The sequence below is a fragment of the Lithobates pipiens genome, unplaced genomic scaffold (genome assembly GCF_037356315.1).
Source record: "Lithobates pipiens isolate NorthernLeopardFrog02 unplaced genomic scaffold, aLitPip1_a1.2 Scaffold_8, whole genome shotgun sequence".
Lineage (NCBI taxonomy): Eukaryota > Metazoa > Chordata > Amphibia > Anura > Ranidae > Lithobates > Lithobates pipiens.
This window is the reverse complement of record NW_027507903.1, coordinates 690,591,951-690,607,792: the sequence shown is the minus strand read 5'-3', so window position 1 is coordinate 690,607,792 and position 15,842 is coordinate 690,591,951. Positions and strand designations below refer to the sequence as shown.

The following is a 15,842-nucleotide window of genomic DNA, read 5'->3' as shown; positions in this document are numbered from 1 at the left end:
TCAAGTCAGATGCAGGTCAGCGAGTGTTAAGATGTATATCAGCACCACAGTCACCCGAGAATCACGGTGTCGGAATTAGTGATGGACGAACTTCCGACGGGACGTTTTGCGAACGCGGACCGCGAACACGGCCGATAGTTCACGAACCGTAACGTTCGCAGCAGGCCCCATTGACTTCAATGGGAGGCGAACTTTGCAAACCTACAGGTCAAATTTGCAGCCACAAAATAATTACTAGCTGTGCAAACATAGTCCCACCACATGGCCAATGACATAAGACATGTATGAGGTGAATCTGGGATTGACAACTACAAGCATTCTTTTTTTATATGTGAAATTGTTGTGGCAATTCAGGACTGTGGAGCGCATGAAGGCAATGGAGGAGAGGGAAGGTCAGGGTAGGCAAAGAAGAGGGTGCAGGAAATGATCACCAGCAGCGTGACATACAGCAATGACATCTGCACCGTGATAGAGTGATCTGACACCAGCACCGTGATAGAGAGCACTGACATCAACAGCGTGACATACAGCAATGACACCTGCACCGTGATAGAGTGATCTGACACCAGCACCGTGATAGAGAGCACTGACATCAGCAGCGTGACATAAAACACTAACACCAGCACCGTGATATACAGCACTGACAGCAGCACTGTGATAGAGAGCACTGACATCAGCAGTGTGACATACAGCAATGACACCTGCACCGTGATAGAGTGATCTGACACCAGCACCGTGATAGAGAGCACTGACATCAGCAGTGTGACATACAGCAATGACACCTGCACCGTGATAGAGTGATCTGACACCAGCACCGTGATAGAGAGCACTGACATCAGCAGCGTGACATAAAGCACTGACACCAGCACCATGATATACAGCAATGACAGCAGCACCGTGATAGAGAGCACTGACATCAGCAGCGTGACATACAGCAATGACACCTGCACCGTGATAAAGTGATCTGACACCAGCACCGTGATAGAGAGCACTGACATCAGCAGCATGACATACAGCAATGACACCAGCACCGTGATATACAGCACTGACAGCAGCACCGTGATAGAGAGCACTGACATCAGCAGCGTGACATACAGCAATGACACCTGCACTGTGATAGAGTGATCTGACACCAGCACCGTGATAGAGAGCACTGACATCAGCAGCGTGACATAAAGCACTGACACCAGCACCGTGATATACAGCAATGACAGCAGCACCGTGATAGAGAGCACTGACATCAGCATCGTGACATACAGCAATGACACCTGCACCGTGATAGAGTGATCTGACACCAGCACCGTGATAGAGAGCACTGACATCAGCAGCATGACATACAGCAATGACACCTGCACCGTGATAGAGTGATCTGACACCAGCACCGTGATAGAGAGCACTGACATCAGCAGCATGACATAAAGCACTGACACCAGCACCGTGATATACAGCACTGACAGCAGCACCGTGATAGAGAGCACTGACATCAGCAGCGTGACATACAGCAATGACACCTGCACTGTGATAGAGTGATCTGACACCAGCACCGTGATAGAGAGTACTGACATCAGCAGCGTGACATAAAGCACTGACTCCAGCACCGTGATATACAGCAATGACACCAGCACCGTGATAGAGAGCACTGACATCAGCAGCGTGACATAAAGCACTTACACCAGCACTGTGATATACAACACTGACACCTGCACTGTAAGCAGCCCCAGGAGGAAGTCAGCATAGCACAGGGATGATGGGAGCCCCTCATAATGAACATAGCACAGGGATGGTGGGAGCCCCTCATAATGAGCATAGCACAGGGATGGTGGGAGCCCCTCATAATATGCACAGCAGAGGTACAGCCCCAAGAGGAAGTCAGCACAGCACAGGGATGGTGGGAGCCCCTCATAATAAGCAGCCCCAGGAGGATGTCAGCATAGCACAGGGATGGTGGGAGCCCCTCATAATAAGCAGCCCCAGGAGGAAGTCAACACAGCACAGGGATGGTGGGAGCCCCTCATAATGAGCATAGCACAGGGATGGTGGGAGCCCCTCATAATATGCACAACAGAGGTACAGACTCAGGAGGAAGTCAGCACAGCACAGGGATGGTGGGAGCCCCTCATAATAAGCAGCCCCAGGAGGAAGTCAGCACAGCACAGGGATGGTGGGAGCCCTTCATAATAAGCAGCCCCAGTAGAAATATGACACCGCTCAACCTCTTCAAACAGGAGGGCACGGGCATATAGTACGGTGTGCTTTTTTTGGACAAGGAAGTGAGCCAAATGAAGAAAGAAGGTCTGTGTGCTCGATTAAAAAAAATATTTATAGACATATACATGGTCTACTGGCCACATGTGTTAAATTCCTCCGAGATCCATGCCTCATTCATTTTTAGAAATGTGAGGTAGTTAACACTGTCGTGAGCTAGGCGAGTACGCTTATCGGTCACGATCCCCCCTGCTGCGCTGAACGTCCTTTCGGACAGGACACTGGACGAGGGGCAAGCCAACAGTTCGATTGCAAATTGGGCAAGCTCTGTCACTCCTCAGAGCGTCCACATCGGCCGTTAACCCGATGTAGTCGGACACCTGACGGTCTAGGCGTTCCCTGATGCTGGATCCGGATGACACCTGTCGATGGGTCGGCTGAAAGAATGACCTCATATCCGAAGTCACCAACACATCTTCAAACTGGCCTCTTCTTGCAGGCGCTGTTGGATTGGTACTCCTTCTCTGGGAGTGGGAATTGCTCCTCTGCCAGCGCACGCAAAAGCAGAATGCAGCATTTCTCGAAGCAAGGCCTGGAAGGGCTCCATTCTGACAGCCCTCTGTGACGGCGGTAACATTTCCGCCATTTTGTGTTTGTACCGGGGGTCTAAGTACGTTGCCACCCAGTACTGGTCCTTGACCCTTATGCTTTTTATACGGGGTCCCTATTAAAACACTGGAGCATGAAGGCCCCCATTTGCACTAAACTGTAAGCAGTGTGGTGGCCTGGCTCCTGCTCATCATCCAGGATAATGTCGTCCTCTTCATTCTCCTCTCCCCATCCACGCACAACAGGGATCCCAGAAAGGTTTAAAGCATGCTCTTCTTGCTCCTCCTCATCTGCCCCGGCACCATCCTCCTCTGACTCCTCTTCAGACTCCTGCTGTTTACTTGTCTCAGATAGAGTAGCCCCCACTGGGAATTCATCCAGCATTGCTACTTCCTCATCTTCCCGCTCCTGCTCCTCCACAGCTTGATCAATGACAAGACGCAATGCACGCTCCATAAAGAAAGCATAAGGAACCATGTCACTGATGGCGCCATGGCTGCAACTGACCAGTTTGGTGATCTCCTCAAATGGCCGCAGAAGTCTGCATGTGTTGCACATGAGCAGCCACTGGCACGGTGAAAAAAAACCCAGCTCCCCAGAACCTGTTCTGCCGCAGAGTTCATACAGGTAGACGTTAACTGCACGTTTCTGCTGGAGCAGCCTATCAAGCATATAGAAGGTTGAGTTCCATCGCGTCGGGCAATCGCAAATAAGACGTCTGACCGGCAGATTGTGTCACCGCTGAATGTCAGCAAGGCGAGCCATGGCCGTGTAAGATCTTCTGAAATGGGCCAAGATTTTCCTTGCCTGACGCAAGCTGTCCTGGACCCCAGGGTAATTGACAACGAATCGCTGCAAGACCAAGTTTAAGACGTGTGCCATGCATGGCACGTGCGTCATTTTGCCCTGTTTCAATGCGCTAAGCAGATTGGCACCGTTGTCACACACCACTTTACCAACTGTCAAATTGAGCGGTGTTAGTCACTGATCTGCCTGTGAACGCAAAGCTGAAAGGAGTGCCGGGCCAGTGTGGCTCTTGGCTTCCAGGCACAACAGACGCAGCACGGCATGGCAACATCTCACCTGGCATGTCGAATAGGTTCTGGGGAGCTTGGGCGGCGCAGCGGAAGAGACCCTAGCAGTGGAAAAGGAGGAGTCAGCTGAGGAGGAGAGGGAGGAGGATGGAGGAGGAGGAGAAGAAGAGACATGCCTGCATGCAATCCGTGGCGGTAAAACCAAATCTACACGGGTGCCACAGGTTACATGCTTGACGGCCGTCAGAAGGTTCACCCAGTGGGCAGTAAAAGTGATATACCTTCCCTGCCCGTGTTTGCTAGACCACATGTCTGTGGTCAGATGTATCTTGGCACTGACACTGTGTGCCAGAGATACATTCACCTGCCGCTGAACATGGCCATATAGCTCTGGGATGCCCTTCTGTGAGAAATACTTCCTTCCTGGGACCTTCCATTGTGGTGTTCCAATGGCCACAAATTTTCGAAAGGCCTCTGAGTCCACCAGTTTATATGGCAGTAGTTGGCGGGCTATGGGTTCTGACAAGCCAGCCATCAACAGTTGGGCAAGAGGGTTATCCGGCATCATTTTTTTACAATCGAACATTATGCCCACGGAAGCCTGCCTTTTTGCAGAAAAACGTGAGCTTGGCATGATGGAAGGTGGAGTGGAGGATAATTGTGAGGAGAGAGGAGAAGGAGAAGTAGAAGACAAGGCTGGACGGTGAGAGCCTGGAGTGTGGCTTTGTGTGTTCCGTTGCTCCCACTGGGCTCGGTGATGGCTGCTCATGTGCCTTCTTAAGGCGGTCGTCCTTAGGTGAGTGTTGGGCTTACCGTGACTAATGCATTGACTGCAAAGATTGCAGATGGCAACGCTACTGTCAGCAGCGGACACGTTAAAAAAAGCCCCCACTGCGGAGCCATGTGCCGGTGTCCTGGGAGCGCCAGATGTGACCGTACATGGTCGGTGACTCGCTCCTGATACATTTGCAGTCTCCTTTGTCCCTCCTGTGCAATCTAAGTTCCGCCTGCTTCTCCTCCCTATCTGCTGGTCTATATCTCCCTCTGAACTCCCCTCCTCTTCCTCTCTTGTGGGCACCCACGTGACATCACTAGACATGTCATCATCGACGTCACCTTCCCCAACGCTATAAGTAGAGATCTCGGAGTAGGCAGCAACAGCGGGGACCAACCTCCTCCTTGGGCTGATCAGGGTACTGTCGGCAGACTGCTGAGTGGCGGTTGTTGCTACCTCCTCTTCCTGATCCAATACCAAGAGTGGCTGCGCATCAGAAATGTCTTGATATGGATCGGAAAATAATTCCTGTGACTCAAGCGGAAGGTATGTGGTGGTGGTGTTGTTGGTGGTAGTGTGTTTGGGGGTGCACATAGCAGAGAGTGAAGAAGAGGGTGCAGATCGAGAAGATGAGGAGGGTACAGAAGAGTAAGCCTGAGTGAGCCACTCAACCAAGTCTGGTGCGTCCTTTAAAGTAATTGAACGCACCTTCTGCAACTTCCCACTTTGGCTCAAGCCTGTTGCTCCTGCCCTACCCCTACCACCCCTGCGGAAGGGCCGGCCTCTTCCTCTGCCTGTCATTTTTTAAATGACCCTGTGACAAAACTCTCAGTCCCTATACTGATAAAGGACGACTGCAGCAGAAGGGCAGCAGTCAGCAGTAGTACACCTCAACCCTATGTATTTTGGACCTATACCAGTCCTTAGGGAATAGCAGACTGTACCTCACTCAACCCTATGTACTGTAGTACCCTAGACCTTACCAGTCCTTATAAGGACCTTTGTGGAACAAGTAGGTTGTGAATGATTAGCAGACTGTACCTCAGTCCCTATACTGATAAAGGAATACTGCAGTAGTAGGGCAGCAGTCAACAGTAGTGCACCTCAACCCTATGTATTGTGGACCTATACCAGTCCTTAAGGAATAGCAGACTGTACCTCACTTAACCCTATGTACTGTAGTACCCTAGACCTTACCAGTCCTTATAAGGACCTTTGTGGAACAAGTAGGTTGTGAATGATTAGCAGACTGTACCTCAGTCCCTATACTGATAAAGAACCACTGCAGCAGTAGGGCAGCAGTCAGTAGTAGTACACCTCAACCCTATGTATTGTGGACCTATACCAGTCCTTAAGGAATAGCAGACTGTACCTCACTCAACCCTATGTACTGTAGTACCCTATACCTTACCAGTCCTTATAAGGACCTTTGTGGAACAAGTAGGTTGTGAATGATTAGCAGACTGTACCTCAGTCCCTATACTAATAAAGGACCACTGCAGCAGTAGGGCAGCAGTCAGCAGTAGTACACCTCAACCCTATGTATTGTGGACCTATACCAGTCCTTAAGGAATAGCAGACTGTACCTCACTCAACCCTATGTACTGTAGTACCCTATACCTTACCAGTCCTTATAAGGACCTTTGTGGAACAAGTAGGTTGTGAATGATTAGCAGACTGTACCTCAGTCCCTATACTGATAAAGGACTACTGCAGCAGTAGGGCAGCAGTCAGCAGTAGTGCACCTCAACCCTATGTATTGTGGACCTATACCAGTCCTTAAGGAATAGCAGACTGTACCTCACTCAACCCCATGTACTGTAGTACCCTAGACCTTACCAGTCCTTATAAGGACCTTTGTGGAACAAGTAGGTTGTGAGTGATTAGCAGACTGTACCTCAGTCCCTATACTGATAAAGGACTACTGCAGCAGAAGGGCAGCAGTCAAGTATAATATTCTTTCTATATTTGGAAGAAAGAATATTATACGTTTACAAGCCTATTACCATACCAGTCCCGAAAAGAACCTTTGTGGACCTAATAGTATCCTGCCTGTCCCTATTTAAACTGACAAAACAGAGGCTGCTGGAACAATAACTGGAATAGTACTTTTGTGGACCTAATAGTAACAGCTAATGATTAAACTGACTGTCCCTCTCTCTACACTGACAAAAGACAGACTGCTGCAAAAATCAGTAGCACAGCAGTGCCTCAAACCTATATCCTGAACTACACCTAACACCTATACCAGTCCTAAAAAGAACTTTTGTGTACCAAATAGCTAGCGATTTATCTCTTCCTGCTCCACACAGCAACCTCTCCCTATAGTGACAGAAGAAAGAATGTAAAATGGCCGCCGGATCGGGTCTATTTATAAGTTAGGGGGAATGTCCAAGTGTCCATGTGCTGTAATGTCTCAATTGGCTGTCCTGTACCCTATGATGGATGTGTCATCATAGATCAAAGTTCTTTTACACAGTAAACACGGAAGTCCGCCGGGCGAACGGCGGCAATAGTGCGCCGATCGCACGGACGGCAAACAGCCGAAATTCGCTGAGAAAACGACCGCCGGGCGAACCGTTCGGCCATCCCTAGTCGGAATCCACTGCAGTATCCGTCTGTAGATCACCTGGCTGCCTATCAGCTGGTATCCCATATGTTGGAAAGTAAAGTAGATCACCTCCAGTCATATATCTGCCAATGATAGTAGGACAAACCCCCAAAAATTCTTCAAATATATTAATAGTAAAAAGGTCAAGTATGAGCATGTAGCCCCTTTACAAAATAATCTGGAGTGGGTGACTGGGGACAAAGTGAAAGCTAACTTATTAAATACTTTCTTCAGCTCTGTGTATACAAAGGAGCATGGGGGAGCTCATGTCCATAATGGGGGTGGTAGTAACGCAGCCCCAAATCCACAATGGCACAAAAGTGATCTGGTCCAGAAATATTTGGACAGAATAAAGGTGGATAAAGCACCTGGACCTGATGGCATCCACCCACGGATCCTAAAATAATTGAGCTCTGTAATTTCAAAGCCATTGTATCTAATTTTTAAGGACTCATTAATGACAGGAATAGTACCACTGGATTGGCGCACAGCCAATGTGGTGTCTATATTTAAAAAGGGAACAAAGTCTTTACCAAGTAACTATAGACCTGTTAGTTTAACTTCTATAGTTGGGAAGATACTGGAGAGATTAATAAAAGACCACATAGGCGAGTTCTTGCAGGAAAAAAAAAAATTTTAAGCAACAGACAGCATGGCTTCATGAAAGACAGAAGTTGTCAGACAAACCTGATTTCTTTTTATGAAGAGGTAAGTAAAACCTTGGACAGAGGGGTGGCGGTGGACGTGGTATACTCGGACAGAAGGGGGGCAGTGGATGTGGTATACTTGGATTTTGCAAAAGCATTTGATACAATTCCGCACACACGGCTCATGTGTAAGGTAAAGTCTACAGGTTTGGAAATATCAGTTTGTAGATGGATAGAAATCTGGCTAAAAGACAGAATTCAGAGAGTATGATTCTTACTCTGAATGGTCTAAGGTTATCAGTGGTGTACCCTAAGGGTCAGTGTTGGGATCCTTACTTTTTAATATCTTTATAAATGATATTGGGTCTGGGAGCAAAAGTAACATTTCCGTCTTTGCAGATGACACCGAGCTATGCGGTGGAATAACGTCCTTACAGGATGTCTTCAATTTACAAGCCAACCTCAATGCTCTGTCTAATTGGGTGACTATGTGGCAGATGAGGTTTAATGTTGAGAAATTTAAAGTTCTGCACTTGTGGGCTAAGAATATGCATCATACATGCTAGGGGGAGTACAACTGGGGGATCCATAGTGGAGAAGGATCTGGGGGTTTTGGTAAATCATAAGCTCAATAATAGCATGCAATGCCAAGCTGCGGTTTCCAAAGCAAGCAAAGTCCTTTCCTGTATTAAGAGAGGTATGGACTCCAGAGAGAGAGATATCATTTTGCCCCTGTACAAATCATTAGTCTGACCCCATTCACACCTGAGCGTTTTGTAGCTTGACGCCTGAAGCTACAAAACGCTGGAGGGGAAAAAATCCATTATTCTCAATGGAGATGGTTCACATCTCCACTCCAAGTCGCCTGAAGCCCTACGCCTGAATCTCAAACAAGTTCCGGACCCTTTTTTGTCGTGCGAATCGGGCTGATTTGGGCGTTTTTCTTCTTTTAACATTGGTGACCTTTTTCCCTGCACAAATTTGTGGCAAATCGAGGTAAAAAACGCTGCAAAAAACGCTTGAAAACGCTACGCTCAGGTGTGAATGCAGCCTAAGACCTCATCTGGAATATGCAGTTCAGTTTTGGGGACCAGTTCTCAAAAAGGATATCAGGGAACTGGAGAAAGTGCAGAGAAGGACAACCAAACTGATAAGAGGCATGGAGGAACTCAGCTATGAGGAAAGATTAGAGGAACTGAATTTATTCTCTTGATAAGAGGAGATTAAGGGGGGATATGATCAACACGTTTAAATATATAAGGGGTCCATATAGTGAACTTGGTGTTGAGTTATTCACTTTACAGTCAACAAAGAGGACAAGGGGGCACTCTGTACATCTAGAGGAAAAGAGATTTCATCTTCAAATACGGAAAGGTTTCTTCACAGTAAGAGCTGTGAAAATGTGGAATTGACTCCCTGCTGAGGTGGTTCTGGCTGGCTCAGTGGATTGCTTTAAGAAAAGCCTGGATTATTTCCTAAGTGTACATAATATAACTGGGTACTAACATTTACAGGTAAAGTTGATCCGGGGAAAAACAGATTGCCTCTTGGGGGATCAGGAAGGAATTTTTTCCCCTGCTTTAGCAAATTGGATCATGCCCTGCTGGGGTTTTTTGCCTTCCTCTGGATCAACTGTGGGTATAGAATTGGGTATATGGGATTGTATGATATTATTATGATAGAACTGGATGGACATGTGCCTTTTTTCAACCTGACCAACTATGTAACTATATATGCCGATAGTATCACACTGACACTGCATCAGTTGTTATCTCATGCAGTGTCAGTGTGATAGTATCGGCATATTTTGGCAGATATATGACTGGAGGCGATCTACTTTACTTTCCAACATTGACTAAAATTGAGTTTATTGGATTTTTCTTATAACAAAAAGTAGGAATATATATTTTTTCAATATTTTTTGTCTTTTTTCATTTATATTGCAAAAAATAAAATTCCCAGAGCTGATAAAACACCACCAAAATAAGCTCTATTTGTAGGAAAAAAGGACACAAATGTTGTTTGTGTACAGGATTGCATGACTGCACAATTACCAGATAAAGCAGTGCAGTGCCAAATTGTAAAAAGTTCTCTGGTCATTAAGGGGGTAAAACCTTCCGGGGCTGAAGTGGTTAAGGTAAAAAAACGTCATCCTTTTCATTCTCTGTAATAATTCCTGTAACATCCTAGTATATGAGCTATATCTATGGAGATGATATCTGATTGGTGGAGACACTAAAGAATGGGGGATGGAAGAATAAAGTGCTTTAATGTGAAGTGTCCCCCATGTGAATGTAGAATCCCATTGTAAATGTGGAATATCCACCAATATAGTACTTGTATCTCTAATATATCCCAGAAGTCTCAGCACTAAAGGCTGGAAATGTATATCCACCCCTCCCCCCCTACATTCTCTATAAGGCCGCGTACACACGGGGGGACTGTTCGCTCAACCTTGTCCGCTGAACAGTGTTTCAGCGGACAGTCCGCTCGTGTGTGGGGCTTCAGCGGACAGTTTCAGCGGACAGTCTCCTGAACAAGGTTTTTCGGAATTTCCGAAAAACTGTCCGCTGAAACTTTGTTTGAGCGAACAGTTGCCGCGTGTGTAGGCTTGTTCGCTCAACTTTTGAAATGAGCACTTTTCCCGCACGGAGAAAAGTCCGCCCATTTCGAGCGCGTGTACAGGTAGGAGGGGCCCACGAAGGAGACGTCGCGGGCACCGCCGCCTGGAATGGACTTAAAGGGACACCCAACGCCGAAAAAAATCGGCGTGGGGGTTCCCCCAAAGTCCACAACAGACCCTTGTCCGAGCACGCTACCCGGCCGGCCAGGAAAGGGGGGGCGAGCGAGCGCCCCCCCCCCTCCTGAGCCGTACCAGGCCGCGTGCCCTCAACATGGGGGGTGCCTTGGGGAAGGGGGGCCGCGCGGCCCCCCCACCCCAAAGCACCTTGTCCCCATGTTGATGAGGACAAGGGCCTCTTCCCGACAACCCTGGCCGTTGGTTGTCGGGGTCTGCGGGCGGGGGGCTTATCGGAATCCGGGAGCCCCCTTTAAGAAGGGGGCCCCCGGATACCGGCCCCCCACCCTATGTGAATGAGTATGGGGTACAATGTACCCCTACCCATTCACCTGTGAAAAAAGTACAAAAAAAAACACAACACAGGGTTAAAATATTTTATTGCACAGCTCCGGGGGTCTTCCGTCTTCGGGGGTCTTCTCCGGACTCCTCCGCTATCTTCTTGTAGCTCTTTTAGTAGCGGAGGAGTCCGGCTTTCTTCCTCCCCGCCGCCGCCCTCTTCTTCCGACTTCGGGGGTCTTGTCCCCCTCTTCGGTTCTTCTGCCGGGCCACCGCGCCTTCTTATAGCTCTTTTAGAGGCGGTGGCCCGGTCTTCTGTCGCCGCTGTCGCCGCCTTCCGTTCTTCTTCTTCTTCTCCAGGAGCTGTTGACACGACGCTCTCTCCGGCCGGAATGCCAGAGCCGCCCTGCGCTGCCACTTATATAGTGCCAATGGGGCGGTGTCACATGGTATATGTCACATGGGTTGGTCACATGGGTTGATGTCACATGGTGACCCCCGCCCCCTTACGATGTCATAGTCCCCATGTGACATCAACCCATGTGACATATACCATGTGACACCGCCCCATTGGCACTATATAAGTGGCAGCGCAGGGCGGCTCTGGCATTCCGGCCGGAGAGAGCGTCGTGTCAACATCTCCTGGAGAAGAAGAAGAAGAAGAAGAAGAACGGAAGGCGGCGACAGCGGCGACAGCAGACCGGGCCACCGCCTCTAAAAGAGCTATAAGAAGGCGCGGTGGCCCGGCAGAAGAACCGAAGAGGGGGACAAGACCCCCGAAGTCGGAAGAAGAGGCCGGCGGCGGGGAGGAAGAAAGCCGGACTCCTCCGCTACTAAAAGAGCTACAAGAAGATAGCGGAGGAGTCCGGAGAAGACCCCCGAAGACGGAAGACCCCCGGAGCTGTGCAATAAAATATTTTAACCCTGTGTTGTGTTTTTTTTTGTACTTTTTTCACAGGTGAATGGGTAGGGGTACATTGTACCCCATACTCATTCACATAGGGTGGGGGGCCGGTATCCGGGGGCCCCCTTCTTAAAGGGGGCTCCCGGATTCCGATAAGCCCCCCGCCCGCAGACCCCGACAACCAACGGCCAGGGTTGTCGGGAAGAGGCCCTTGTCCTCATCAACATGGGGACAAGGTGCTTTGGGGTGGGGGGGCCGCGCGGCCCCCCCTTCCCCAAGGCACCCCCCATGTTGAGGGCACACGGCCTGGTATGGCTCAGGAGGGGGGCGCGCTCGCTCGCCCCCCCTTTCCTGGCCGGCCGGGTAGCGTGCTCAGACAAGGGTCTGTTGTGGACTTTGGGGGAACCCCCACGCCGATTTTTTTCGGCGTTGGGTGTCCCTTTAAGTCCATTCCAGGCGGCGGTGCCCACAACGTCTCCTTCGCGGGCCCCGCCTACCTGTACACGCGCTCGAAATGGGCGGACTTGCCTCCGCCTTATGTGGGCGAGTCCGTTCATTTCAAAAGTTGAGCGAACTGTTTGGCAAACAGTCCGCTGAAACAGTCCGCTCAAAAAGTGCCGTGTGTAGGCAAGTCCGCTCATGCAAATTTTGAGCGGACTGTTGCGGCAACTGTTTGACGAACAAAGTTTCAGCGAACAGTCCCCGCGTGTGTACGCGGCCTAAGGGATCCTATTCCTGCCAAAATCTGGTGATCTTCAATGGGAACTCCTGATTGGTGGACTTTAGGAAGGTGATGGAATATTGGGGTCACTGGGGTAGCACCCATCAGAAATTCTGCTGTTTTATTTCATAAACCCCCCAGATCCTTTCCTTTATCTATCAATTTCAGAAGCCCCTGTATGAGACACTGTGCGAGGTCCTGCTTAATAACCAGGTACATAAGGGGGTGACTGAGCTGTCACAGCGCCCCCTCGTTATACTGTGTAGACATAAGTACTACAACAGCTTCACCTTTATCAGCTTCCCTAATAAGAAGATCTTTTCTCTGTATAACATTCTGTATATCCTGATATTCCACTCTAGTGATGTCATGTTACTTTTCACTAAATGGGAATAATTCCTCATATTCATCTTATAAAATAATATCATGTGTCTGGATTTGTCTCTGCAGGTTGGAGGGATGTGGTGTGACTTCCTCTGGCTGGGATGATCTCCGATCCATTCTTATCAATAATCGATCCCTCACCACACTGGATTTATCATGGAATAATCTGGAAGACTCTGGAATAAAACTTCTATGTGAGGGGCTCAGAGATCCTGGCTGTACTCTGCAGTGGCTGATGTGAGAATTATCCTATAAATGATATAATATTCTGCAGGATTCCGGTATAAATCTTCTATGTGAGGGATCCAGACATGTCACCTAGATGAAAGTTATACAAAGACAGACCTCTGATTGGCCGGTTACACTGGGAGTTCACATCATAGTCCTTCAGGTCACTCGCTGTTATTGGCTTTCATCCCCTCCCCCCTCCACTGACTATCAGAGATCAGACTTTGGCTGGGGTCACACTGGAGGTCACAGCGGGTCACAGCAGGGGGTCCAGTGTGTCTCCATTCACCATTTCAGGTCCGATTTCTGTCTGAATTTTTGGCAGAATTCAGACCTGAAACAGACCAGAAGACGCACAGGACTCCATATTCTCTTCATTCAGTGACCAATCATAGACAGATGGTCCTCAATTAGAATCTGGAAGGACACAGCGAGTCTCTAGACCAGAAGTGACCCCTAGATGCCAATAAAATCCCCCCATCCTTGTAGATATAAAATTGTCACCTCACTGAGCCTCAAAGAGAAGTCCTAGTCATTTCATCTACAAGCCCAGCAGGTGACGAGGCCGATACAGGGAGAAGACCCCGAACTGTCTGCCAGACATTGATTTATATCAGAGATCAGAGGAATCTATTTTATCTCTCATACAAAATAAAATATTAGTTGCAGAGAGAAGGAAATAATTGCCCCTGATTGTAGACATGTTGGGGTACATGTACATATAACATTGTATGTGTAGTGAGGATAGAATCCAGGAGAACCCCCAGAATGGTTCTATGGGGTCTGATCACACCAGACAAGCTCTGATTGGTCTTGTTAGGATCAGACTGACATGCTGGTGTTGAAAATCCAATCCTCATCCATCAGAACCATTCAGGGTCCATTTAGCTCTGGTTCCTTCAGAACACAGGACCGGCTTGTGGGCTGGGCAGGGAATACCCCGCAGGGTTGATTGGTTGATGGTTAAACTCCACCCACATCCATAAATTGAGGATCCTGAGATATGGACGGGGTGATTCCCATGGTGCCGGTCTAACCGGTGAATAGCGGATGTTCCTGACTAGTGATGGCCCGAACCTCCGACGGGACGTTTCGCGAATGCGGACCACGAACGAGGCCGACCGTTCGCGAAACCGAACGTTCGCGGTGGGCCCCATTGACTTCAATGGGAGGCGAACGTTTCAAACCTTTAGGTCGAATTTGCAGACACGAGGTAATTATTAGCAGGGCAAACATAGTCCCACCACATGGCCAATGACATAATACATGTATGAGGTGAATTTGGGATCGATAACTACAAGCATTCTTTTTTTATATGGGAAATTGTTCTGACAATTCAGGACTGTGGAGCGCATGAAGGCAATGGAGGAGAGGGAAGGTCAGGGACCAGGGTAGGCAAAGAAGAGGGTTCAGGAGATGATCACCAGCAGCGTCACATACAGCAATGACACATGCACCGTGATAGAGGCATCCGACAACAGCACCGTGATAGAGGGCACTGACATCAGAAGCGTGACATACAGCAATGACACATGCACCGTGATAGAGGCATCTGACAACAGCACCGTGATAGAGGGCACTGACATCAGAAGCGTGACATACAGCACTGACATCAGCACCGTGATATACAGCACTGACAGCAGCACCGTGATAGAGAGCACTGACATCAGCAGCATGACATACAGCACTGACATCAGCACAGTGATATACAGCACTGACATCAGCACCGTGATAGAGAGTACTGACATCAGAAGCGTGACATTAAGCATTAACACCAGCACCGTGACATACAGCATTGACAGCAACACCGTGATAGAGAGTACTGACATCAGAAGCGTGACATTAAGCACTGACATCAGCACCGTGATATACAGCACTGACAGCAGCACCGTGATAGAGGGCACTGACATCAGAAGCGTGACATACAGCACTGACATCAGCACAGTGATATACAGCACTGACAGCAGCACCGTGATAGAGAGTACTGACATCAGAAGCGTGACATTAAGCACTGACATCAGCACTGTGATATACAGCACTGACAGCAGCACCGTGATAGAGAGTACTGACATCAGAAGCGTGACATTAAGCACTTACATCAGCACAGTGATATACAGCACTGACAGCAGCACCGTGATAGAGAGTACTGACATCAGAAGCGTGACATTAAGCACTGACATCAGCACTGTGATATACAGCACTGACAGCAGCACCGTGATAGAGAGTACTGACATCAGAAGTGTGACATTAAGCACTGACATCAGCACCGTGATATACAGCACTGACAGCAGCACTGTAAGCAGCCCCAGGAGGAAGTCAGCACAGCACAGGGATGGTGTGATCCCCTCATAGTAAGCAGGCCCAGGAGAAACTCAGCACAGCACAGGGATGGTCTTCCTCTGCCTGCCCTATACTGCAGGACTGCTGCAGTATAGGGCAGCGGTCAGCAGTGGTGCACCTCAACCCTATCTATTGTGGACCGATAGCGGTCCTTACAGAACAGCAGACTGTACCGCACTCAACCCTATGTACTGTAGCACCCTAGACCAAGTTACCAGTCCTTATAGGAACTTTTGTGGACCAAGCAGGTTGTGTGTTAGTGATTAGCAGACTGTACGTTAGTCCCTATACCAATGAAGGACTGCTGC

General features: G+C 48.8%; 1 protein-coding gene across 1 annotated transcript in view; it reads left to right on the top strand.

Annotated features, from left to right (window-relative positions):
• The window catches only part of LOC143963526 (NACHT, LRR and PYD domains-containing protein 12-like), a 93,689-nt gene that overhangs the window by 65,368 nt on the left and 12,479 nt on the right, over nucleotides 1-15,842 (top strand). Inside the window, exon 3 of the mRNA XM_077473201.1 lies at nucleotides 13,033-13,203. Coding sequence (XP_077329327.1) covers nucleotides 13,033-13,203 — 171 coding nt within the window. The remainder of the gene's footprint in view (nucleotides 1-13,032; nucleotides 13,204-15,842) is intronic.